General features: G+C 37.3%; 1 protein-coding gene across 2 annotated transcripts in view; it reads right to left on the bottom strand.

Moving 5' to 3' along the window:
- dapk1 (death-associated protein kinase 1) overlaps nucleotides 1-27,416 on the bottom strand; it is an 88,193-nt gene that overhangs the window by 5,002 nt on the left and 55,775 nt on the right. For both annotated transcript variants that reach the window (XM_067438284.1, XM_067438285.1), the window contains exons 13-25: nucleotides 24,857-24,955; nucleotides 24,432-24,530; nucleotides 23,535-23,633; nucleotides 21,931-22,128; nucleotides 21,605-21,802; nucleotides 15,943-16,041; nucleotides 10,821-10,898; nucleotides 8,223-8,439; nucleotides 7,192-7,377; nucleotides 6,126-6,323; nucleotides 4,747-4,885; nucleotides 4,391-4,511; nucleotides 1,108-1,296 (exon numbers count right to left, since the gene is read on the bottom strand). In XM_067438284.1, the coding sequence (XP_067294385.1) occupies nucleotides 1,108-1,296; nucleotides 4,391-4,511; nucleotides 4,747-4,885; nucleotides 6,126-6,323; nucleotides 7,192-7,377; nucleotides 8,223-8,439; nucleotides 10,821-10,898; nucleotides 15,943-16,041; nucleotides 21,605-21,802; nucleotides 21,931-22,128; nucleotides 23,535-23,633; nucleotides 24,432-24,530; nucleotides 24,857-24,955 (1,920 nt within the window). The remainder of the gene's footprint in view (nucleotides 1-1,107; nucleotides 1,297-4,390; nucleotides 4,512-4,746; nucleotides 4,886-6,125; nucleotides 6,324-7,191; nucleotides 7,378-8,222; nucleotides 8,440-10,820; nucleotides 10,899-15,942; nucleotides 16,042-21,604; nucleotides 21,803-21,930; nucleotides 22,129-23,534; nucleotides 23,634-24,431; nucleotides 24,531-24,856; nucleotides 24,956-27,416) is intronic.

Consider the following 27,416-nt stretch of genomic DNA (forward strand, 5'->3'; position numbering starts at 1 on the left):
TTATCATTATCTGTGAACCTGTAGATTTCTATGGCAGTTAAATGAATATAGCCTTTTTATTAGACTATTGGTATTGACTGGTTTGAGGTCTTTTTTGGTATAGGAAAGGGATATGGCCTTAAACGCACTATAATGCAGGAAATCACATCTATGAAATCTTTTTTTTTTCTGTGGGGGAAACCCCAGACCCCTGCAAAACAATTTCCCCACCTATCATATTTTGCCTTAGCTACTGACCCAACCACTTTTTATTTGCTTCCGACGCCCATGCATTTTGTTACCTGGGGTTTGTGGAGACCCTAAGTGTACTTCCCAAAAGAATGCCGGAGAAGGATTAAAATGATATATTTTTTCAAATAAATGTTATAAATCATCAGTATATGTATATCAGTAATAAGGTCACAGTTTAGATCTATTTAGATGTATTGTATGAGCTTGATAGCCCAAGAATGGAATGCAATCACACAGGCTGACATGAATTGTCATCTTTGGGTGAATTATTCTTTAAAGAGAAATGACATAACAGATTAAATACAGTGGAGCTGAAGCCCCATAAACAGGGTATCTTATGTAAGTAAATGTTAATAAAGCTGAATCACAGCCTGGCATTTTAGCCCATCAACATCAAAACATTCCCTAAAATGTGTTTAAGTGTTGCTGCTGAAAATGCAAATGACTAATATTGATGAGAATGACTCATTCACCTGCCCTCTCTATCGGTGAAGCTGTTGTTGTAATGGTTGTGGGTGGTCAATAGACTGAAAAAGCCCCTATTCAGTTGCTGACGCCCACCAGCTCATTTGGCTCCACGTAAAACATGTTTGTAGATGTTCTGCATTGTAGACTGTAGAGTGTTTTGAAATAATGGATGTGGCATTAATGACGGGGGCGTGTACGATAATATAGCAGAATGCATGAAAATAATAATTTTAATTAATGATACGATGCAACCACCTCAAACACACTTTATACCAACAGCAATATACCCGTAATTCAAACGTGCACACATATTTAATCATTTGCTCATCACCGCACACACACACACACACACACACACACATTTTCACTGGGCTGCCCACCCACACACACACACACACACAAACACACCTCTCCCATGCTGTGAAGTTGTGAAGCCAGTTCCCGCAGATCCTCTTCGCTGGCTAGAGGGTTGATTTGTTCTTGCACATCCACAACAAACTGTTGCCATGACATCAGCTGGTTTGGCCCATTCAGTTTCCGCCAGGAAGGCAGAGTGGACAACAGTTTCTCTGCCAACTGAGTCATCGGCCTGCAGGTCTGTCAAAATGAGACAGATAGAAAAGCCATTTTTACCTTTCTGAAGGAAACATGAGAGCGTACTTGTCAAAGGGGTTGTCAAGTTGGTTCATAGTGGTTCTTAAAATCATATGCAGTTGTTATGGTGTTTTGAGTGGTTGCTAGGTAGTTACTTTCTAGCCCAAGTCAAAAGAGTGGACCCCGAAGTCTTTAAAATTCTCATCTCAAAATATTATCTAAATATAAGTTTAAAATGTTTTTTTCCCCATTAACTGAAAGTAAGAGCAATAATAGAAAACACCCCTTATAAATGAATGCCAGACTTCCTCAAAAATAATATAGTAAATACTTCTTGAAATAGTATTTTTTTCTTTATAATATACTGTACTGTACACAAAAATCCATTCCAGACACAATATAAAGGCAGATGAGAAAGAAAGCGTAACAGGTACGTGTAGGAGTGCGTGAAAGCGAGAGATGTAGGAGGTTGGATCTGAGTGTCAGTGTTTGATATTGTGAATTTCTGAGAGAAAACTGTGTGTGATGGTTATTTGGTAAAGAGAAGAAAGCATACATCAGAAAACATGACATATAATCAGAGTTTCATAATTATTCAAATGAGCCCTGTATTGTTGTAGTCAAGACCTAATCCGAGACCGAGACCAATGTGTGTTGAGACCAAGACAAGACCAAGACCAAGACCAAGGCAGGGCGAGACTGAGTCAAGACCAAGACCAGACCAGCACTCCTTAAATTCATAAAGATCCACATTACTGCCTGAGAAATCACTTATTTTTAATCAATAAACATAATTAGAATGATACACTATTTATAGAGCTGTTACACCAAACAAATGAAATCATTAACAACAAAATTCATCTTTGCACTGGAGGTGGTACAGAAGATGCATCTGAATTGCTAAATTACATATGCATAAATAATGTTGAGAATAATGATGTTTGTATAAGAGCAATATAATGTTTGCAGTCATGCTCAAATTTGTGAAAACAGCTCTCTTGCTTTTGTGATATTGCCTATTCATATCACATATTATAATATCACAATACAGATCTCACACAAATGCTTTTTTGCAACAATATTTTGAATTTTGTGAGCATTTAAAAAAAAGAAAGAAATTCATTTTGGAAATCCAATTTTTGGCACAATAATTTAAGTATAAGTAAGTTATTGATTGCATCTGAAGCAATAAGTTTTACGTCCAATCACATTAATAAAGGGCTAGTTCACCCAAACATGAAAATTCTCTCATTAATTACTTATCCTCATGTCGTTCAACACCCGTAAGACCTTTGTTCATCCTTCAAACACAAATGAAGATATTTTTGTTAGAATCAGTTGGTTCAGAAAGGCCTTCACAGACACTAATGCAATTTCCTCTCTCAAGACCCATAACAGGCACTAAAAACGTCATTACAAAGCCAATTTCACTACAGTGGTTCTACAATCATTTTATGAAGTGACGAGAATAGTTATTATGCGCAAAAAAACTACAACTAAATAACGACTTGTATAGTGATGGCTGATTTCAAAACACCACTTCGTAAAGCCTCTAAGCATTCTGAATCAGGATATCGATTCACGATTCTATTGACTGATTCATTAAGCTCCAAGACTTTATGAAGCAGTGTTTTGAAATCGGCCCATCACTATACAAGTTGTTATTTAGGGAGTTTTTTTGCGCACAAAAACTATTAAAAGTAGTAGAACCACTGTAGTGAGATGGACATTGTAATGACATCATTAGTGCCTTTTATGAGTCTTGAGAGAGGAAATGGCATTGGTGTCAATGGAGGCCTTTCTGAGCCAACGGATTTCAAAAAAAATAATCTCTTAATTTGTGTTCCGAAGAAGAACAAAGGTCTTATGGGTGTCGAACAACATGAGGGTAAGTAATTAATGACAATTTAAATTTTTGGGTCAACTAAGCCTTTAATAATTAAATCAGACAATGCCCCGGCAATTTAGTAATATCCCAGCAGTTGTGGTCTTGAAACAAAATCCTGAGTCCGCTAAATTTGAGACCGAGACAAGCTAGAATACAAATGTGGTCGAGACAGAGACAAATTTTTTGTCTTGACTACTGCAACACTAGAGCCCTGCCTCCACTTCCTCAGCCAGCTCAGAGTTTATATCACTCAACTTTACTCAAGTTACTGTAGTAAACACTGCACAATGGTATTGCTCTTTACAGCGTCGGACACATACAGGTAATTCATATGATTAGTCTTTTGCTAAAATGTTATCAAACAGTTATCGTTATTTTGCCTTTTTCGCAGCTTTAATTGGTCAAGGACCACCTAAGAGGACGTTTGACTGACATGTAACGCAACCAATCACAGTTTGATTTGTTCTGCGTCATGTTTAGGGAAAATGTCGATGTCCCTGCAATAACAGACCCTCGTGCCTCTATAAATGATTCCTTCAAGAACGTTGTTCAAGTTTACTGCACCAAAGGAACTGCGAACCTCATATACTTTTGAAGATCCAGCGCTTAATTGATCCTGGTATGCACTCATTGAACATCTCAGATCGTCAGAAGAGAAAGTTGATCATAACACCGTAATATACATCATATACATAATTCACCCACTATATTGCTAAATGTACATGATCTTTCATATTAACAGAAAAATATAACCTTGCTTCCCTTGAGACTCCCCTACTTTGCAGCATAGGTAATGATAATTTGCTAAAGCCCATCAACACATCGACCAGATTGATTACAAGGTAGTTTGTGACGTAAGAAACACTGTCGATTTCAAACAGCGTTTTTTTGAGACATAGATTGAGAATTCTCAGCAATGCTGTTGACTGATGAATTTGCACATGGTTAATGCATATATTAATATCACATAGACATATAAACAACATTAAAAACTTGATTTTCACCACAGGGGGTCTGTAAAATATTTTTTTAGAAATCTAAAACACCCAAAAGAGCAATGTCTTTAGAATATTCAGAAGGTCTTTTCATTATTAATGTGAATCATCAATGATAAAATGGGGGATTCAGGTCGTTTAATGTGAATGCTACATTTAGGCAGTTGAAACCGTGAGGTGCCGGGATGTGCAGTATAGTGGAGAACGATCTTACAGAGACGATGGCGTTGCGGAGCTCTAACAGAAGGTTTCTCAGCAGCTTCATGTCTTTGGAGTTGGACGCTCCCGCATCCATGACAAAGAGCTTCTCAGCAATCTGCAGATCATTCCCAAACCTGACAAAAAATGAATCAGCATAATAGTCAATTTAAAAGAAACAAAGCACATTCAAAGCTGAGTAGTTCTACTGAATTGAATCATTTTAGCGTATAATGATGTTTAATCAACCAAATTGCTTTAATGGAGTATGATTTAATCTGTGCTACATAGATTAAAAGGATCACTCTAGGGCAAATATTGTTCTTGAAGGTCCCTTACATCCAAATCAACAGTTCATATTGATTTAATCACCTGTTTCTGACTTCCCTAAGCAGAGATCTCTCCTTGTCATAGCTGAACTCTCCCCCAAACGACCGGGGCAGATTCACAATGTCAGCATGTGTGGCCACCAACACCACTCGCAGTGGATTCCTGATCTTCCCTCCAAAGACTGCGGACACAACAGAGCACCAGTCTTATCCTCTGTTCTCAACATCTTTAATCTCAATGCAAAATTTCAACTCGTAATTCTAAAAAGCTAGATTCCTAGACTGATGCACTGCCTCTAATGAAGTCTCTTTTTGGCATTATTCATAACACTATGGATGTGCCTGCTACAGTACTTACACAAATTCCTCAACCACCACTACAGTGCAAGCAAAGGCAAGTCGGGCTGAAATTACCGGAGAGAGTTTGAGAGAGACAAGAATGAGAAAACTACAAACAGCATCAATGAAGCACACAGAATGGACAACAGTGAAACAGTGATGCATGGACAACAAAACTACATGCACAAGCTTGCTTTTTTCATAGGGTTGTCAAAGACCTTGTTAATGTAGTACAAATGGTCATATATAAGAATGAATGTGTTTTTTGGAGAATTGGTTCAGAAATAGCAAAAGCAACAGAGACACAACGAAACATAATTGGAGGGAGTCTTGAGATGCTTTCAAAAGTGTAACTGATTTTAAAAGAGCATCTTAAAAATACGACATGGCGGCAAGGCGGTTTTTGTAGCTTACTAACATCATAAATATTAGTAAATGCTGATTTGACTTATGGAAAAGAGAATTTAAACAGTATGGGTAAAAGAGGGGCAGAGACTGATGAATAAAATTAGGCCTTAACAAAAATGCTCTAAATACAGATATGTTACAGTGTAATGCAATAAATGCAGATATGTTACAGAGTATTTCCATGAAAAAAATCAAATGTCTATTACCGTACTGAAAAAAACCAAGGGAACTAAGTTACTAACCATAAATATTATAAAAGTATAAGCATATATATTTGAATCCAGAAACAATTGTATAACTTCTTCTAAGACCTCTTAAATCAACTGTAAGACTGTAATTATTGTAATGGAAATACCTCAAGAAAGATTTTAAACAGGAATTGAAAGCGAGACTGGGAGGGATAGACATACAGTACATCTCTTTAGTGGGTTGTACTGTAACGTAATGTGTTTTTGGATTATTCTGCTGATGAAACACTGCAAAAAATATCTTTCAGAGAAATTTCAGACAAAAACCCCAGACAATAGAAGCTGTGAAAAAATAAGTGATGTAGGAGCTTTATACAGCAGATGCCATTGAGTTATGTTAAGTCTATCCCTCCCAGCCTCGCTTTCATACCTGTCACGGTGCTGTTCTGAAAAAGGTCAATTGCACAATGCTGTCACACACACATACCGATGTTGTCCTCTGGCAGCATGAGAGCCTTTAGGCAGTTGAGCCAGAATGTGACCTGGTTGAGTTGAGTCTCATAAGGCTCCTCCAGGCTGAATAAGACCAGATGAATCGCTGTGGCGTCATTTGCAGCAAAGTAGTCATATGAGCAGTAGTAGACGGGATTACCAGAGAACTCCCATATGCTGAAGTCTCCAACACCTGGAAATGCACCCATGTACAAAAAAAAAAACGAAGAAAAAAAAAACATAAGGATCTTTTGACAATGAAGGCTGCTGAAAAATCAATCACAGGAATACATTTGTATAATATTACTAATAATAAATTATAATACTTTATTTTTGATCAAATAAATGCAGCCTTGGTGAGCATAAGAGACTTGTTTCAAAAACATTAAAGAATATTCAGTTTATTATTTATTATCTTATATTTATTTATTAATATTATTTTATTATCTAAAAATCAGATAACTACCTGATGTATGTATGTATAGTAAAATGTATTCAACGTATGCATTTATAGTCAAACCAAAATGTATTCAGAAACCATCAACATTTTCTCACATCATCACAGTTTATTCGCTATAGTTTAGAAAATGGTAATAAATATGAAAAGCACTGGTATGACAACCAATCAGCTGTCAGCTGGTAACAATTAGATTATACCAATTTAGGTCAACCAATGAACAAGCAATGCTTCATTTTGTTCTGTCTGTGGTGTAAAAGGTGACATTAACAATTAAAGAAGAAAAAAAAAACACTAAACATGGTCAGGTCAAAGTCTCTGAATAATTTTGGTCCCAATTTTTATCAATTTTACTGGTAGTCCACTGTATGAAGATTGTTTGGGTATAATATGTCAGTTTACTCTATTGCTATTCTGACTTACATAAATGAACTATAGTGTTCTGCACCCTAGTAAATATATATATATATATATATATATATATATATATGGTATCTGAATAATTTTTATATGTAGAGAGAGAGAGAGAGAGAGAGAGAGAGAGAGAGAGAGAGAGAGAGAGAGAGAGAGAGAGAGAGAGAGAGAGAGAGAGAGAGACGTTCACCATTGACATTGGCGTTCTGGATGTCGATGGCTTTGGTGGCGGTGTCGTCAGTCGTGGAGAGAGCATTATGAACAGGACTGAAGACCTCCAACACTCCTTTAGTCAAACTGGGCTCAAACATCATACTGCGGCTACGTACACTTACATTCTCACAACCTGGGTAAAGGTTAGAGATACTGACAGACACTACAGGCACACAACACACACAGGGAAGCACAAAAGAAGAAGAAAAGACTGTAAACTACATGGAATTTTAGGACTCCTTATAACAACAAATACAATATAAATATATTTGTGACTGAATAATAAATGATGTCTAAAATCTTTCATGACCTGTGGAAACCCACCACATGGGGGAGCTCTTTGCTAAAGGTCTGATTCCAGCTTTCCCAGGGTTTACAGGAATATAAATATTTAGTAGAGGTGTCTATAGAAGCTTTTCTCTACAGATTGTTTCTCTACAGAAAAATTATCTGCATATAGTAAGGGAAATGTTGCTTAGTTGGTTAAAGATATAAAAAAGCTGTCATCTCATCTCATCTTTTTCGGTAATTGAAAAAGATGAGCCCCACAAAGGATGATCCAATATGACCACGTATATACATAATTAAAGAGCTTCTGATTCCTGACAAAAACCACAGAAGTGCAAAGAGCCATTTTAGTTTGTCAAAATAACATGAGTCAGATGACTCAAAACTCTTTTTTTATACCCTACAAACGTGTTAGTCGCGCTGCGCTGCATATGTCTCGCACAATCAACGCCTTCCTCTGAACTTTGGTTCTTTCTGAAAAAACTCACAGAAGCCTTCCTCGGTTTGGCTGCGGTTGTATTTGTGAAGGGGGAAAAAGCTTCATAAGTAATGCATTATATTGACGTGATTCCGTCTGGCAAAGATCGCGCTATATGACGTGTGTGTTAATCTGGGAACGAGTGAGGAAAGCGAACAAAGTTGTCACAGTTTCATACTTCGAGTTGCCAAGCTTAATTGTCAGCTTTTCTATAGATACAGAAGGAAGAAACATCCCTCTACCTGCAGGTTTGGAGGTGACTGGAGAGGCTGGGTGTCGTACAGGGTTGGTCAGTCTGGTCCTTCTCCTCCTGAAGAAACTCCGTAAGATGCCACACTTTAAAGACTCCACCAGAGTACTCTTCCCTGCTCCCGAGTGGCCGAACAGCTTGAGTTTAACGCGAGGTTGAAGGGTCTGTGTAGGCCTCAGATGCTGGATGTAAACACTCTTATGGTTGTCCTGTAAGAGCAGTCACAAAGGGCATGTAAATTAACACAATCCAATGGCATTACTACATGACATATGGAGCAATGACATAATGGTAATGTGAATGAGAATGTGCAGTGAATCCTAATGAGTGTAATTTATAGGCTCTTAATAGCTTGTATTCTGGGTCCGCTGACTGAGCATAATACACATTTTGAAGCAAATAGCAAGATGCTGGATGCCATATATAAAATCATGTATGCGACGGTCAAATAAAATGACTTTCAAAATCTAGATAAACCATACATCTAAGCAATAGATCAAATCTGAGCGATTGCAGCATTTAAATGACCAGGATTTAATAGAAAGTGATGTAAACTGAAGGTCAAATTAGAAGTGATTGAAATATGTGAACATATGGAAAAAACATTTATTTTTAGTCACCATGAAAATGTTTTTGCCACAGTAAAGGACTACGCAAGAGCTTCAGAATGCCATCTGGGATTTTATTGGGATTAATTGGGAGATCTGGCGCTAAGTTTCACATTGATGGGAGATGTACAGATTTACATGGTATTCCATGGGTCTATGCCCAACAAATCATAGTAAGAACATGACACTATAGGGTGTATTTTCCCTATTCATTTCCCTATCTTCATTAAAGAGTGGTAAGCCATAAAACCAACCAACCAGCTATAAGATGAATCACAAAATATTTGAAAATCAGACAAAAGGCACTGTTCTTTCAATGCTGCTGTTAAACCCGATTATTCAAAAATAAGTTGAAATACTGCAGACTGATGGCTACAGCAAAGGCATATGTAGCTCACAGTGGGTCTGTTTTTAATGTTTTAAATTATCTTCCAAGTCCAATATGGAGAATATGTATGGTACTTTTACTTCAGTTTTGTTTGCCCTGTTTTGTTAGTCATTATGGTTTAGAGCTGCCCATAAAGTCCACTGGACATTAAAACATTAAAGGTCCCTTTCTTCGCGTGTTTTCGAAGCTTTACAGCTTTATGTTTACAGTGTGCAATATAACATGAGTTCATGTTTCGCGTGTAAAAAACAGTATTTTTCACACAATTGACTTATCTATCTGTACAGCGCTGTTTCCTCTGTCCTAAAAACAGCCTGATGATTTCATTGTGAAGTCCCTCCTTCAGAAATACGTAACGAGTTCTGATTGGGCCAGCGCTTCCCGTGTTGTGATTGGACAGCAGCTTAGCACACTTTGCCCGGAAAGGTCCTGCCTCTTAACATAACGGGGAGATGCAAGCGCTGAATGCGCGCTCTTCTCCACGTGGGAGAGCAACAAGACAACGCCCCTTTTTTGCGTGTTCTTGTGGGCGGAGGGTTAAGGGGGTCGCACACCGGACGCGGAGCTCGGCGGCGCGCCGCGCAGCGTCTCAGGTATCGCACACCAGACGCGCACATTTTAAAAGGCTACGTTTATTATGCATTACCCCAAAATATGTTTAGACTTTATTCAAGCTGTTGAACTCAGAATGTAAAACAAATGTGTCTTGTAGCAAAGGTTGAAATCAGTATACCTTAACGATAATATACTTTTAATATAAAGCCTTGAAATGGCGCTCTGTGGCGCGGCAGGATTTAGAACAACTTCCTGAGTCGCCGCGGACAGGCGCTGAATGCCGCCACCGGTGTGCGTACACTCATTGAAAACAATGTGTTCGAATTTTAAAGACGTGGCGCGCCGCCGAGCTCCGCGTCCGGTGTGCGACCCCCTTAAGTCAACAAACGGTTCTAGTGACGTCATTACATCCCTGCACTTCCTGCTGTAGTCCAAACCGGCCGTTCGCTGTAGGCTTTGAAAGGGAACTTCTGTTAAATAAAATATCTCGCTTGGCATTGAACTTTGAGCTTTATAATTTTAAAGGTATTATTTATGCTCTAACAGCAACATTACACACTAACTAAAGATTGAAAGATGGAATCGCGAAGAACGGGACCTTTAAATAGCTTCAAAATGCAGTTTAGCTATACATTCTTATATACTGTATTATAAAACACAGCTGCTGCATGGCATATAATCATAGCCAATCTGAGCATATTTTGTGGTGTAATACATAGCTACGGGCCAGATTTTATAATGCAAAGATTTCAGTGTCTTTGCATTAATTCTAAATATATTTCGATATGATCTTTCGGACCAGCAGCAGATCAATGGGTTAAAAATGATATGTTATGCAAGCCAAACATTTATTTTTGAAATAGCTAAATCAGTTCTTCTGCATACAGGGGGATGAAAGGCATTATTGAGAGCAAAGCATCTTTTGCAGGTGTCATAAAAAAGGCAGCAAGGATCTTATAATCCTTAACAAAGCATTCATGTAATGCAAATGAAAGTCTCTTGAGTCTTGGTGAGATGAATAATAAACAAAGACTCACACCTTTTTCAGCTTGGCCAGCAGCACTGCTACATGCTCCTGCTGCTCTGCAGTCGCGAGATCCTCTGCTGTCTTTCCATCCTGCAAGAGACAATGACAGTGATGGATAAACTGCAGCGACAGAACATTACAGGCAATGCGGGGCCGTTCAGCGTCCAGTGACACAGATGAATGAGTAAAGCTAGATAAATAAAAGTCCATCAGCCTTTCATCTGCTTAGTATCACCAGACCACTACACTGATGAATAGCTGATAGATAGAGAGAAATAGAGAATGAGTGAGAGAGTCTGCAGTATAGAGGTGTAAAAGAGAAAGTGAAAAGCTAACTAGGGAAAGTGAGAAAGAAAGAAAAGAGAGAATATCACAGCTCAACAGTGTGACTCACAGTATGCTACAAAAGCTGCTTGAGACAGCAGGTACAGTGATGATTATGGCTGAAATGAATGAAAGGTGTAATGCTGCCTTCAGCTCACATCAGATGATCGTATATTCGATAACATATATGTATGTTAACAGTCAAAAATGATGGTTATCAGATATTCTCTTTATAACACTCATTTGTGACAGCTTCATGGGATAGCATGTGATTTCCATTCCACCTGACTGCTGCACTCATTGAAGTGAGTTGTGATACAGTGGATAACATTTTTCTCAACAGCTCCCAACTATTCACACACCCCCTCTCACTTCTGCCGCTATCTGTCTGTCCGCCCATGGAAACAGTCTCTGGTAGCACCATACAGTTCAGGTAAAGTCCATTACATCAGAGAAAAATGTGCCTCAATATAAAATAATTTCTTTGAGATTTTAACTTGAGATATACAATACACGCTACTATAGGGTGTAACGATACCCCATATCTCGATACTGAACTCACAATATGATATTATTGCAATACTCCCAGACATATGGTAAAAGGTTAACAAAATTGCACAGTTAATTGAAAATGCTAATTTTAGTATTACATTGACGGCTGGAAATAAATAGGCTTGGACTTGGTGCTGGTAACCCAATGAACAGGAAAATGGTGTCACCTGAATAAAAATATTCACGATTCTGAAGCTGAAACTACAGAATTACTTTAGCCAAATATGGACCCCATTGCATTATTATACATTATATTCAACTATAGTAGTTTAATATAGTACTTACACTAAAACTCTGTAAACTCTGTAACTTTTTCCTCACACAGTAATTTTTATTTTGAGTGAACTATCCTCAATACATATTGTTTCTTTTTTATTGTGATATATTGTGACAATATATTGTTACACCCCTATATGCTACAGTTTAAACGTTTGGGGTTGATAAGATAAAAAATAATAAATAAAACAGTAAAAACAGAAAAGTGTTTTCTTCCTTTCTTTTTTTGTAATTTATTTCTGTAATGTCAAATCTGAATTTTCAGCATCATTACTTCAGACTTCAGTGTCACATGATCCTTCAGAAATCATTCTAATATGCTGATTTGGTGATATGCTGACCATCAATGTTGAAGAATATTTTCGTGGAAACCGACTGATTAACAAATTAACAATCCTGATAAATTGGAAAGACTGGAAGCTTTATATTATAATTTGGCACTAATGGGCAAACCCCACATGTCATTTCTATCTAGAGACCCCCCTGGAAAATGACTCATTTAAGTCGGTTAATGAGGCCCAACCAATCTACATTTCTAATCATTTTATGGACCAGCAATAGAATGATAAAAAAATAAAGAAATCATTAATTACACACCTAATGCACTTTCTTTGCTTTTCATTTTTTCGCAAGCACTAAAAAAAGCTTTCCGTCTTTGTGTGGAAGTGAGAGAGAGAGCAAGAGAGAGAGAGAGAGAGCGAGAGAGAGAGAGAACCCAACACATCTGTGACTACTTTATTACAAATTGACGCACATAAGAACATAAGAAGAGGTTTTGCACATGTGATTGTGAAATCAGCAATAGGAGAGGGGTTGTAGAGGGAAAAAGGAAGTATACTTCACAAAAAGGTTATATGTAAAAATGGCATAAAAACATACAAACGTCATAGCAACTCTGCAATACTGTACACAAACCTCAAGGCAGTCTTGGTAATCTGAAAAAATAAAAAAATAAAATCTGTTTACCCAAAACCCACAAGAGTCACAGCCCTTGACCAAACCCATTAATGATTTAACACCTCAGGTTGCATGTACACAATCTCACACACAGCGGCGCAAACCCACACAAAACACCTGGGGCCACAAGCACAAGCGAACCACACAACCAGAAACAGCTGTGTTCCTCCTTAAACAGACGGGGACAAATGAACCAGCCTCCCTCTGGAAGAGAGTCCCTACACACCCCCATGAAAAACCAGAGCGAAGGAGGATGTGATGAACACAGCAGAGGTGTTAAAGCACCGATGAAAAGGATAGAAATGCTGCACTATAATTACTCTTATCTAACGTGCCTTTCCTACCAATTAAACTCTGAGATATGACTACAAATTCTGCCGTACAAAACAGCCCATTTTCCTATCCACAGGCTCTTTTTGTGTCCGTCTGCTCGTCTCCAGCTCATACTATGTGTCCCCATGAGGGTGGGCTTGTATTCATTTATTGATTTGTGGTTGTCTCCCAAAAGATTAAAAGATGCCTGGAAATCTCAAGGCTGAATGGAGCATCCTGACATGAGGGAACCCAATCTTGTTTGACACATTGAGACCACAGCTTGTCATTATCGTATTGGAAAGGGAGACATGAAAAAAATATGGTAGTTGTTTAGAAGAGATGAACAAAAACAATTTAAAGTAGATTTTTTATATTTTCTGAATGATGCTTCATGATGCTTGGGTGTCATCTGTGGGGTTTAGTTCGTTGCTATGTAGTTGCTAAGGTGTTTTTGACATTTTACCATCAGTCAGGTGAAAATAATGTCTTATAAATACACTGTTCAAACGTTTGTATCAATAGGATAAAAAAAAAAAAGAATGTCATTTATGTTCAGCAAATATTCATTAAATTGATCAAGTGACAGTAATTTATTTATAATGTATATTGTATATATTTATAAAAAAACATTTATTCAAATAAATGTTGCTTTTGTGAACTTTCTATCCATCAAATAATCCTGAAATTGTGATTTCATCATGATTTCCTCAATATTCCTCAAAAAATATACAGCAGCAAAATGAAACATTTCATAAGCAGCAAATCAGCATGTCAAAATGATTACTGAAAGATCATGTGACACCGAAGACTGGAGAAATGATGCTGAAAATTCAGCTTTGCCACAACAGTGATTAATTACATTTTAAAGTATGTTAAAATTAAAAACAATTATTTTGACCTAATAATATTTTGCAATATATTGTTACTGTTTTTACTTTTTTTTTTTTTTAACACTATAAGGTCCCATTAGTCAACATTAGTTAATGCATTATCTAACATTAACTAACAATACATTTGTTACAACATTTATTAAACTTTTGTAAATGTTAGTTAATAAAAATACTAAAGTGCATTGTTAATTCATGTTAGCGCAGGTCCATTAAATAATAGTAACTATTACTAGTAATTACTAGTAGTGTACTAGTAAACATTAGTACATTGGTACATTAGTAAACATTGATTTAACTAAGATTAATAAATGCTTTTGAAATAAGTATATATATATATATATATATATATATATATATATATATATATATATATATATATATATATATATATATATATATATATATATATATATAAATAAACACTCCAAACGTTTTTATAATACTATATAGCCTAACAAATCTCAAAAAAGAGCGAAATACAAAGACCGAAGGATACATTAATCAGCAGCTTCCTATATGAGGAAGCCTTTTTTTTTTCTTAAGCCACTGGCCCATATGCCTCTGGCAATGAATTATGGATTCTCAAAATTCCTGTGTGCTGTAACATGCATTGTGCATCAGCAGCTATACAATATTAACACAGACGAAAAGCACTTTGAGATGGGGTTGAGGCAAGGTGTGTGAGCGAGAGGCATGTGAGCTGGCTGTGGGGGTTATTGATTAGAAACATACCATGTTTAGGACGACTTGGGCATTCATTGGGACAAGTTGTCCTTCACCAGTGAAACAATGATTCTCTGAAGAAAATGTGAGAATCATTTTCATGATGCTTTGGCAGTTTTATTAAGCTTCACTCTGGAAATTATATTGCACTGGGCTGACAGCATACTGAAAAAGGTACACCTTTAAATTAAAGAAAGAAAGAAAAAAAATGCAAAAATCTCTGAACACTTGATAAAGGCAGGCAGATATCTCCACACAAATGCATATTACGAACCAGTCATCCAAGAAGGATGATGATGATGGAGGACATGCACACAATCATACAAGAACACATAAACCTACAGAAACCAACACACACCCTATATGAAACGAGATGCAGTTGATTGAAAGATTAAGGATAAAGGAGAGAAATGGTAATCTAGGCTGTCATGAATGATAAATGAACACTTGTTTAAAGAGAAGAAGAGCCTGCAATTTGATTAATGTGCGAAGAGGGCAGGACACTACATCATTAGTATTGCACCTCAGTCTAACACAAAAAGAAGACAGTGGTTGAACAGAACCCCCAAAAAGCTTTTATAGCATACTGTAAATAAGCCTAAATAATACATCGCCTGTAAATAATACTGTAAAAACAAACCTCTTATGCTCACCAAGGCTATATGTATCAATTACAGTAAAAACAGTAATATTGGGAAACATTACTACAATTTACAACTTTACTGGTTTTTAGTTTAACATATTTTAAAATGATAATTTATTCCAGTGATGGTAAAGCTGAATTGAATCATCTGAATTTTCACATGATCCTTCAGAAATCAGTCTTAATATGATGATTTGCTGCTCAAGAAACATTTCTGATTATTATCAATATTGAGCTGTTGTGCTGCTTAATATATTTTTGTGGCAACCATGATACATATTTTATAACATTATATGTCGGACTGTTACTTTTGATTAAAAAAAATCTTACTGGCCCCAAACTTTTGTATGGTAGGGTATATACATGTATATTTTTAATGAATAATAAATGTATAATATAGTTACAAATGATGTCTGAATTATTCACATCAAACCCTGAAGGATGTGGAACTTACATTAGTGATAGCCTCAGTGTTGGCTCCTGTAACGCAGAGATGACGCACCACCTCCAGACCACCATTACTAGCTGCCAGGTGAAGAGGTGTTCTCCCAAACTACAGAAAAATAAAAAACAAACATCTCTAACTGCTCTCTTTCTGAGAATGATTCATCACAAATGGTAACTAGAAAACAATTAGGTAAAAAAAGGCCTTTGTCAGAAATGTGTTCAAGTGTAAACCACATGAATAAAAGCGCAACATTTTAATGATTCCATTTCACATGACTATCATTCTGATCCGTTTGACCCATAAAGCCCTCATTTAGAAGAAACACAAATCTTCTTCCAGCTGTAATAGAAGTGTCATTTAAAAAAATCACACAGTAGTAGCAACTTGGCATGTATGACTGCATGTAAAAATTATATAATATAATGGCAAGTAAAAATTTTAAGAAAATTACAACCAAGTAAATGGGGTCAGTTGAGGGGACTTGAAAAAACAAGTGGATGATAATTCAAAACTAAAAAGAAAAAGTGCTTCTTTAAAAGCCATAATTAATACTTGAATAAGATAAAAAGCAAAGACTGGTTCATAGGCTAAGTTTTTAAAGCTAACTAAAACTGATGTTTTTATTTAGTTAAATTTTGAAATAAAGTTCAAATATATATAAATATTAAAACAAACAGCATTAAAATTACTAACTGAAAATAAATACAAACTAAAGCTGAAATAATGAAAAAAAAAATCCAGAGAACTGGAAATATACAAAAAAAGCTATAATTGTATGTCAGTAGATAAAAAAATGAATCACGCTTATCATGAAACTAACATCATTCATCTTGTTTAACACAATCATTTTGCTATATCCATCAAAGTTAACCATCAGATTGAAGGTTGATTCTCACAAAACTGTATTTTCAGGTTAATTTAGCAATGAAAAAAGGATACTTGAATACTTTAAAAGGACACTAAATGATATAAAGAATCCACAATTCATACATTTATGCACACCAAAGCATCCATGAAAAAAACTTCTGACCCAAGAACAAAACTTTTCAGAATTCACAGTGAATAGTATGTGTAGAGTACAATAGCAAAGAGCTTGTTTACATTTTATACAAGTCAAGGACCACATGTTTGTGCATCAATATAACGTGCTTACTGTAAAACTCCTGTACGTCAACGCAAACATCTTTTCCTTGATCACAACGATCCTAATGTTGGGGAAAGGGGGAACCTTCTGCTGCCAAAACAGCCCTGACCCATCGAGGCATGGGCATTTAAGTCCCAAAAGCATCACACTGCCTCTGCCATCTTGCCTTCTTCCCATAGTGCATTCTGGTGCCATGTGTTCCCCAGTTAAATGACGCAGCTGGTCATCCATGTGATGTAAAAGAAAACGCAATTAATCAGACCAGGCCACCTTATTCCATTGCTCCGTGGTCCAGTTCTGATGCTCACGTGCCCACTGTTGGCGCTTTCGGTGGGGGACAGGGGTCAGCATGGGCACCATGACTGGTCTGCGGCTATGTAGCCCTCTACGCAACAAATTGTGATGCACTGTGTATTCTGACACCTTTCTATCAGAACCAGCATTAACTTCTTGAGCAGTTTGAGCTACAGTAGTTCATCTGTTTGATGGGTCACATGGGCCAACCTTTGCTCCCCACGTACATCAATGAGCCTTGGCCGCCCATGATACTGTCGCTGGTTCACCACTGTTCCTTCCTTGGAGTACTTTTGATAGATACTGACCACTGCAGACCAAGAACACCCCACAAGAGCTGCAGTTTTGGAGATGCTCTGACCTAGTTGTCTAGCCATCAGAATTTGGCCCTTGTTAAACTCGCTCAAATCCTTTTTCCTGCTTTTAACACATCAACTTTGAGGATAAAATGTTAACTTGCAGCCTAATATATCCCACCCACTAACAGGTGCCATGATGAAGAGATAATCAATGTTATTAATTTCACCTGTCAGTAATCATAATTTTATTCCTGATTGGCATGTGTGTGTGTATATATATATTAGGGATGCTACAATACTCAATATAATATTGAACCGCTAGGTACGGCATTGACGGTTCAATACCTGTTGGTGAATTGCGATTTTTCCGGTTTTGCATTTGATTAATTATTTCTATTTCTCTCAGTTTGAAATATTTCTCTCAGTTTATTTCGGCTCTTTTTGAGTGTGCCTGTGAGTCTACGCGCTGATATGAGCAAATATACAATCATATGCACTAAAGTTAAGGGGTGTTTAGCCGCGTTTTAAAGCCTTGTCGGTAAAATATTAAACGTTTTGCATTGAGCGCGCGCACTAAACGCCTGTCAAACACACGTGATTACTGGACAGCCTTACTGCGCTACTGTCAAACACACACAAGGTTAACATATAAACACAGTCGGTTAAGTCTAAAGTGAAAGTAAAATCGCGCGTCTGTATATGAGATGTGACCAGGTCTTCAATTGACAGCAGCGCAGCCTAATCCTTAAAGGGACAGTTCACCACTTTTTTGTAAAAAAACAAAAAACCTTTAATACAGTAGATTTTAATCAAAGTTGTATATTGAAGACTATGTAGTTTTAATTTTAGCCTACATTTATTCATTTAATTTCATACTTAAATGCTACTGTACATCTCTGAGCTGCCACTGTAAATCTTTAAATATATAAATATTTATTTTATATTATACAATACACTGGGAATGTGTAAAAGGGTTTTTAAAGTAAAGATTTAAGTTTAAGTAAGGGTTTTCAAGTCTTTTAAGTAAAATAAAGAAAGAGTATTGCAATACAAATATTTTCTCCCTTACCTTTTTCTGTTCCTGTCGCCTAAGAATAGAATAGCAAAAAAAACTGAGAACTGAAAAATGTGGTTAAAAACCGAGGTATGTATTGAACCATGGACTAACTGTATTGTTGCATCCCTAATATGTATGTGTGTATATATATATATATATATATATATATATATATATATATATATATATATATATATATATATATATATATATATATATATATATATACACATACACATATACATACAGGTTCTTCTAAAAAATTAGCATATTGTGATAAAGTTAATTATTTTCCATAAAAATTAAACTTTCATATATTTTAGATTCGTTGCACACCAACTGAAATATTTCAGATCTTTTTTTGTTTTAATACTGATGATTTTGGCATACAGCTCATGAAAAAACAAAATTCCTATCTCAAACAATTAGCATATCACTAAAGGTTCTCTAAACGAGCTATTAACCCTTTAAGACCTAAGGGTATTTTTACAATTAATTTTTCGCCTGGTTTAATTTACTAAAAAGCTTGTAAAACATCAACCCTGTTGTGCACAGACAATTGACACACCTCTTTTTTTTCAAGACAAGTTGCACTGTCAGTATATTTGTGTTGCATTGATGTCACCTGAATGTAAAAAAAGTTATGGGACCATAAAGACAAATGAAAACATAAAACGGAAATTGAATCACTCAAATATTTATTGAAAACACACACAAATAAATAAAAGCTAAGCATATTTCCTCTGGAAAACAGTTTGTTCAAGTCTTTGGAGTCCTGGAACTCAGGAATAAACATAAGAACTTATACAGAACAAAAACTATTTACATTTTTCCAAAAAAAGTCCAGGCGTTTTTGGCCTATTTTGGATATTTACAGGTGCCAAGCCTCAAAACAGTTCCTATCAGGAATCAAACAGAGGGCCACATCACAGGCTTTGCATTTCCAGGGGGTGGCCTGTTTGACCTGCCTTGTCTGTTTGCAATTCACACATTGCCTTCTACCATAGGATACCACAATAACAGAGCTGGGGTTCATGCGTAATGACGCACACCAACGTGGCTGACGGATCAGCCTGTCATTGGTCAAAGCCTCACGCAAAGCGTCATGAGATATCCAAAATGGCAGCTAGCATCGAGCTAGCGGCAAAAATGACGGAACATTTATAAATTATGGACATCAAGCGGATAAATCTTGGATGTAAGCGTTTTGATTTATTGCTGAACAACTCCGAAAAGATGCACATGTTCCAGGCTGGATAGAAAACCTTCTGTAAAGGCTACAAAGACACCAAAGACACCCCCGTGATGGCTAGCTCGTTAGCTTTCTGCTGGGAAAAACGGTAAGAAAATCGATAAAACTTTCATTAAATAATATAAATATTTATCGGAGGTCCCGTGTGACGTCGCGGACGATGCCGTCGGGCTCTGAGGGTTAACCTAATCATCTGAATCAACTAATTAACTCTAAACACCTGCAAAAGATTCCTGAGGCTTTTTTTTAAACTCCCAGCCTGGTTCATTACTCAAAACCGCAATCATGGGTAAGACTGCCGACCCGACCCTGTCCAGAAGGCCATCATTGACACCCTTAAGCGAGAGGGTTAGACACAGAAAGAAATTTCTGAACGAATAGGCTGTTCCCAGAGTGCTGTATCAAGGCACCTCAGTGGGAAGTCTGTGGGAAGGAAAAAGTGTGGCGTAGAAACATCCAGAGCCACCGTGCACAGACGTGTGCAGGAAATGGGCTACGGTGCCGCATTCCCCAGGTCAAGCCACTTTTGGGCTACAGAGAAGCAGCACTGGACTTTTGCTCAATGGTCCAAAGTACTTTTTTCGGATGAAAGCAAATTTTGCATGTCATTCGGAAATCAAGGTGCCAGAGTCTGGAGGAAGACTGGGGAGAAGGAAATGCCCAAATGCCTGAAGTCCAGTGTCAAGTACCCACAGTCAGTGATGGTCGGCGGTGCCATGTCAGCTGCTGGTGTTGGTCCACTGTGTTTTATCAAGGACAGGGTCAATGCAGCTAGCTATCAGGAGATTTTGGAGCACTTCATGCTTCCATCTGCTGAAAAGCTTTATGGAGATGAAGATTTCGTTTTTCAGCACGACCTGGCACCTGCTCACAGTGCCAAAACCACTGGTAAATGGTTTACTGACCATGGTATTACTGTGCTCAATTGGCCTGCCAACTCCTGACCTGAACCCCATAGAGAATCTGTGGGATATTGTGAAGAGAAAGTTGAGAGATGCAAGACCCAACACTGGATGAGCTTAAGGCCGCTATTGAAGCATCCTGGGCCTCCATAACACCTCAGCAGTGCCACAGGCTGATCGCCTCCATGCCACGCCGCATTGAAGCAGTCATTTCTGCAAAAGGATTCCCGACCAAGTACTGAGTGCATAACTGAACATATCTATTTGAAGGTTGACTTTTTTTGTATTAAAAACACTTTTCTTTTATTGGTCGGATGAAATATGCTAATTTTTTGAGGTTTTCATGAGCTGTATGCCAAAATCATCAGTATTAAAACAATAAAAGACCTGAAATATTTCAGTTGGTGTGCAATGAATCTAAAATATATGAAAGTTTAATTTTTATCATTACATTATAGAAAATAATGAACTTTATCACAATATGCTATTTTTTTGAGAAATATATTATTTCAATATACTTTGAAATATACTTATTTCAAAAGCATTTATTAATCTTATTTCAGTGATTACTAATGTACCAATTTACTAATGTTTACTAATACAATACTAGTAATTACTAGTAATATTTACTATTATGTAATGGAACATAAAAATAACATACTGGGGCCAAAAACCCTATATATTTATATAGAAGGTTCTCCATCCTAGTTTGAAACTCACTTTGTTGGGAATATCCAAGTTGGCTTTAGCAGCACAGAGCTGTGTGACCACAGGCATGTTGCCGTCTTTGCAAGCGATGTGAAGGGGTGTGTTGCCGTGACGATCCTGGTGGTCCACATAGCAGTGATGGCTGAGCAGACACTTCACTACTTCAATCTGACATCTCCTCACCGCCAGATGCAGAGCGATGTGACCGTCCTGAAACATACAGATGCAAACAAACCATGATAAGGATAGTCAATAATTATTTTGACCTTGAATGATCCATAAAACGCCCAACCAGTGCAGTTGTTAATGGTTAATATTGTATAAGTGTCTGTGTTCACCTTATCAGCAGAGTCCATGTCTGCCCCATGCTCCAGGAGACACTCCACAATGTCCTTGAAGCCACGGGCAGAAGCGGTAAGTAACGGGCTCTCACCCTCACGGTTCCGGGCGTTGACATCACAGCCAGCCTCGCACAGGGCTCTGGCCACCGCAGAGTAACCGTGCCAGGCTGCACAGTGTAGAGGTGTCTCCTGCTCCTGTGGAGGCATGAAAACAGTCTTTGGCATTCAGACCAAGAGCTCATGAATAACCTTGAACACACCGAGCTAACAAAACAACATTAGTCTGTGTCAAGGCCATTTCACGTGACGAATTGCTCTTAATTAGCCTGCAACCCTTGCTGACACCTCCAATGAATGTAACAATTTTAAATATACAATACATGGCTGTGTCTGCCTCCTGGACTGGAATAAGAAAATTGGGTTTCTTCAACAGAGCAGGATATTAAAAGTGGGATGGACACATCAAATGCTGATAATAGTAAAATCAACCAATTTAAAATTGATTCTGTAATGCTATTAAATAATTTGGTTGTGCACATTTGTTATCATCAATCTAATAATTGAACACGCACACATCATCTTAAAACGATTATCTTTATTGCATTTCTCTGAAGTGGTGCTTCAGGCTCATTAATTTAAAGTACAGCAAGTTTTTTTTAAATAGTAACTATTTTTTATTTTGTCTGTTAGTCAATGGAAGCAATATTTCCAAACACACAAGAGACTATGTGCATGTGAAAGTTACTGCTGTGAGCTCATAGTGCTGAACAAATGAAGTGAGGCACGGACATGATTACTTTTCAGCACTCATGTCACGTCAGCACTTGCGAAACCATTTATTAAAATCACAGTTCTTACTGTCACCAAGGACACCCCGAGATTATCTTTTATAAAAGAACATTTTCTTCTTTCAAGTTGAACATTATTAGGGATACTTTCAAATACAATACCGTTCATAAGTTTGGGGTTGGTAAGATTTGGGGAAGGTATGCATTTATTTGAATAAAATACAGTAAAAACAGTAATATTGTGAAATATTATTACAATTTCAAAAACGTTCACACCAATTTTATGTTATAAATGTGATTTATTCCAGTGATGATCCTTACTCCAATCTTCAGTCACAGGATCCTTCAGAAACCATTCTAATATGCTGATTTGATGCTTAAGAAAATGTTTTATTATTATCAATGTTCAATGACATTGACTATGAAAACAGTTGTGCTGCTTGATATTTTGTGAATTTTTGTGGATCAAAAATAAAAATCTTTTGTAATATTCTAAACTTCTTTACTGTAAGTTTTGAAATATGTAATGCATTGTTTTAAAACGTAAACAATGTAGTTAAACAATAATAAAAACAACTTGAATTCTTAATTATTTTTGAAGTAATATTTTTTTAATACTTTGAGAAAAGATGCACTCAATTTCTTCATTAAAGGAACTGTATGTCAGAAATATATTTCAATTAATCATAAAATGGCCCTGATATGTCACTAGACATTAGGAAATCATGTTCATTTCAAATACTTATATTACTTTCATTGTTCAGATCAGTGTGTGTGCATGTGTGTGTGTGTGTGTGTATGTTTGACACATACCCGGTCCAGTAGGTCAGGGTTGGCATGGATGCTGCAAAGGTATTGGACTACATCCACGTTACCATAGCGAGCTGCCACATGCAGAGCAGTTTCTCCAGACTAGAACAGAATGTCAAACATTACTCACATTATGAATATCATGCTGACGTCTGCCCGTAATTCAGTGATGAGCAGGCATTGTATTAATGTGATTACACTTTGATGATCTGAAAAAAAAAAAATGCAATGACCATGTGTATATGCCCATCTGGGAAACGATCAAAAATGCTGAACAAGACGGTAAGAAACAGCTATGAACTTCATTAAAGCATTTCCCTGATGCCAAAGAAGGGTCAGAGGAACTCAAAAAGCCTGCGTAAACAGAACGTGACCAGTTTAAGGGAGATCTCTGTGTGTGCTGAGAATTGCCAAAGCCAGTCCCAAATCAGCTTTGCGTCGGATCTGAGCACAGTGCACCTCCTAGCAACAGTTTAGGCTGAGGCAGACATTTTAAGAACTCAATTTACACCCCTAATGAAGCTGTGGACACTCCAAGTATGATCCTGTATGGCACTCCCAACAAACTCAACAACACTTTACCCCGCGATTTCGCTTGACTGAGCGCACTTCACTGACTAGCGAGGCAGTCAACAAACAGTCAACAATTATTTCATACAACGGCCAACCTCAGGCCAGTGAGTAACCATAGCAACTGCAAATTACCAATGGGAAATAGAGAGGCATGTGAACTCAATAGGAAAGGTTTTTCTGGAGAAAAGGTGCAGGATGGGGAAAGCCTTTCAAAAATTGAATCTCTCTTCTCTCCCTGGTGTGGTGATTGTTGTGTGTGTGTGTGTGTGTGTGTGTGTGTGTGTGTGTGTGTGTGTGTACGCGTGTCTGTAAGAGTGATGGAAGCACCTTATCTTGGATGTCCAGAGGGCACTTCTTTTCATGCAAGAATCTCAAGGTCCCCACATGGCCATGTCGGGCAGCGTAGTAGATAGCATTGGCTCCAGTCTGAAGAAAAGAATGGCATCTTGAGCAGAATTGTACGTATTTGCAGTCATTTTGCATATTTGATGTCTATCATACCAATATTTACCATTGAAACTCTGTTAAAACTACTGGTATGTAAAGCATTTCTTTGGTACGATTCAATATTTCTGGAGCATTTTGTCTGAAGTGTGCTTTTTTATTGAATTAAATTAAAAAAAAAAATTCAGCAAAGACATTCAAATGATCAAAAGTGTGCACCAAATCTTTTCGACCCCAAACATTTGAATGCTAGAATAACTTATTTTTAAATTTTCTTGTACATGAATTAAAGGGGAGAATAAAGTCACCTTATCAAAGGCTTGAATCTCCGCCCCTTTTTTCATTAGCACATCAATGATCTGGACGTTTCCACAGCCCGCAGCGATCAGGAGCGGAGGGGTCCCATGCTGAAGTATGCACACACACAAAAACAAACAGAAACACACACACAAACAGGAATCATTGTATTGAATATAACAAGGCATTAATAGCTCCTTGAAGCTTTCGAAAGCAGCTTTAATTAAACCTATAATTCCGAGTCAGTATGAACATGGCAATTCACGTTAGCCTGATTCAGTGTTCGCACAGCAGTTTTAATTGGCGAAGAGCGATCGCAGTGGTTGGTAAAAATAATTCTTGCAGGCGCAACACTGAAATTGTTTCTTAAGACTGGCGATAAACTCCTCTAAATGAATAAATGCATGAGAGTCATGATGGGAATAGTTGTCACTGTGCATATATAAACACAGATAGCGCTGGACAGCTCTGAGCAATGCAATTAAAAGCACGCTTGTCTCTTCACATCAGTGAGCAGATTACAGTTTCATCAACCTCGGCCCCATTCCCTCCTTGTACACAAACACTTTTCCTGTCACAACACACGCACGCACTATATTTGTGTGGACTCTTCATAGGTGTATTGGTTTTTATACTGTACAATCTGTATATTATATTCCATAACCCTACATCTAGTCACAGAAAACTTTCAGCATTTTTACATTTTAACTCAAGATAGTCTCCCTGAAAACACATCTTTCTAAAGAGAACCTATTATGCCCTTTTACAAAGTCTTGATTTAGTTTTTTGGGGTCTACTAGAATTAGACTGGCACCGCTCACCTACGTACTTCCACTCAATTTTCATTTTCCTTCAGTACTCCGTCTGGGATGGCGCTATATTCTCTGGTTTTCATAGATCAAATTTTAACTGGTCCAATCAGCGAACAGAGGGAGTGGCTGAGAATGATGACATTGATGTCATGTGCTAGATTATGATAACATGCGTCACGACTACGTTAGCGATTGGTTATGGCAGATCCAGAAAGGTTTTGGGCAGATCCAATAGTTTTTAAGGAAGTCAATGTTAGTCAATGGAGAGTGGCCAGACTCTCTGTACAAATGAAATGTAAGATTCTGGTAGGGCCAGGGTATACTAGAATATGTTTTCATGCCTGAATAGAATTTGAATTACTTTTCTAAATTTTATTTTGTAGCAGGACCTCTCTTTCCAGTCTGACAGTAAGGCATTATTAAGTTCCAGTCTCTATAGCTATGTTTCCATCCACCTATTTTTATGCGCATTTTGGGATATCGCATTAAAAACTGCTGGATGGAATCGCCAAGATACAAATAAATTCTTAAAAATGCGCATAAAAACTTGAGTTGGATAAAAAAAGATTATCCAATAAGAAAACATTTGCATAAAGTACAATGGAATCACCTTTACTGAATAAATTCCTCAATGTGCATCAAAAAAGGACATGGCTTTGCGATGGGACAGCATAACTGGACTAACCAGCTGACCGATCTTGTAAATGCTGTTTTGGTTGTTCTGAAAAGCCTGAGCTAAGTCTGTCGTCAAAGTGTTTTGGTATAATTTCCTCCCATAGCTCTCTTGACTGCATTCCCAAACAGCAGCATCTGCCTCCGAAAGCAAGATAACACGTTTATTGTTTTTTATCTGCATGCTCTGAGAAGCAAGTCATTTATTATATATGAAAACTATTATATACAGTGGCTTCTCCTACTTTTCTTAGTGATATTTAGCAGCAGTTTATCAGGAAGTGAAGATTATGTTCTCTTCGACTCACTGGATTGAAACGGTGCTGTATTCAGAAAAGTTTTGTGAGATATTTTAATGGTGTGCATAAGTTATACTGTATTTGCAATTTTGGAAGGAAAAATAGCTATTGAAATTATTCCTTACGAAAAGCACAATGTGCTTTGATTGAACAGCTGGACCAGGAGTGTTGTGATTGGTCAACCGCTTTAAACCGAGTTTCAACCGAGTTTCAACACACTACTAAAGGCATCCTGACCAGGCCTCGCCCCTTTATTTTGCGTACACCATGGGAAGGAAATCAGGAATATTTAATGAGGAATATTGTATAGTGTACGTTCATGGAAGAAAAATCTACAACTACAATTGAGGTGTTTTAGAGAGTTCAGAAACCGTGCTTACTGATATAGAGAATAACTCCCCTTGGAGTGGACTTTGTAATGTTGCAGACCTTTTTCAGGCTCAAAACATTACTTTTAAAAATTAATAAATAAGTTCATCTTGATATACGCATGTTTAAATATTTTTACTGGCAAAAAATACTGATTAAGATTTTTTTGTGTAGTGTTCTCTTGCAAATATCTGGAAGATTAGCATAATAATGGTAGTTCTGCCCCGAGCCTCTTTCATTCTATTCAAAATGCCCATTGTGAAGGTGACCATGCAAAGCACAGCCTCACTTGAATGGGGTGAGATATGGTCCAGCGACTGTTTCTCAGTCACATACCGCACATCTCGGTGTCAGTGCTGAAAACGACAATGTAAGCTCAGACGTCATGGGCGTACAGTGACACCGATACACTTATCAGC

This window comes from Pseudorasbora parva, chromosome 3 (assembly GCF_024679245.1).
Source record: "Pseudorasbora parva isolate DD20220531a chromosome 3, ASM2467924v1, whole genome shotgun sequence".
NCBI classification, from domain to species: domain Eukaryota; kingdom Metazoa; phylum Chordata; class Actinopteri; order Cypriniformes; family Gobionidae; genus Pseudorasbora; species Pseudorasbora parva.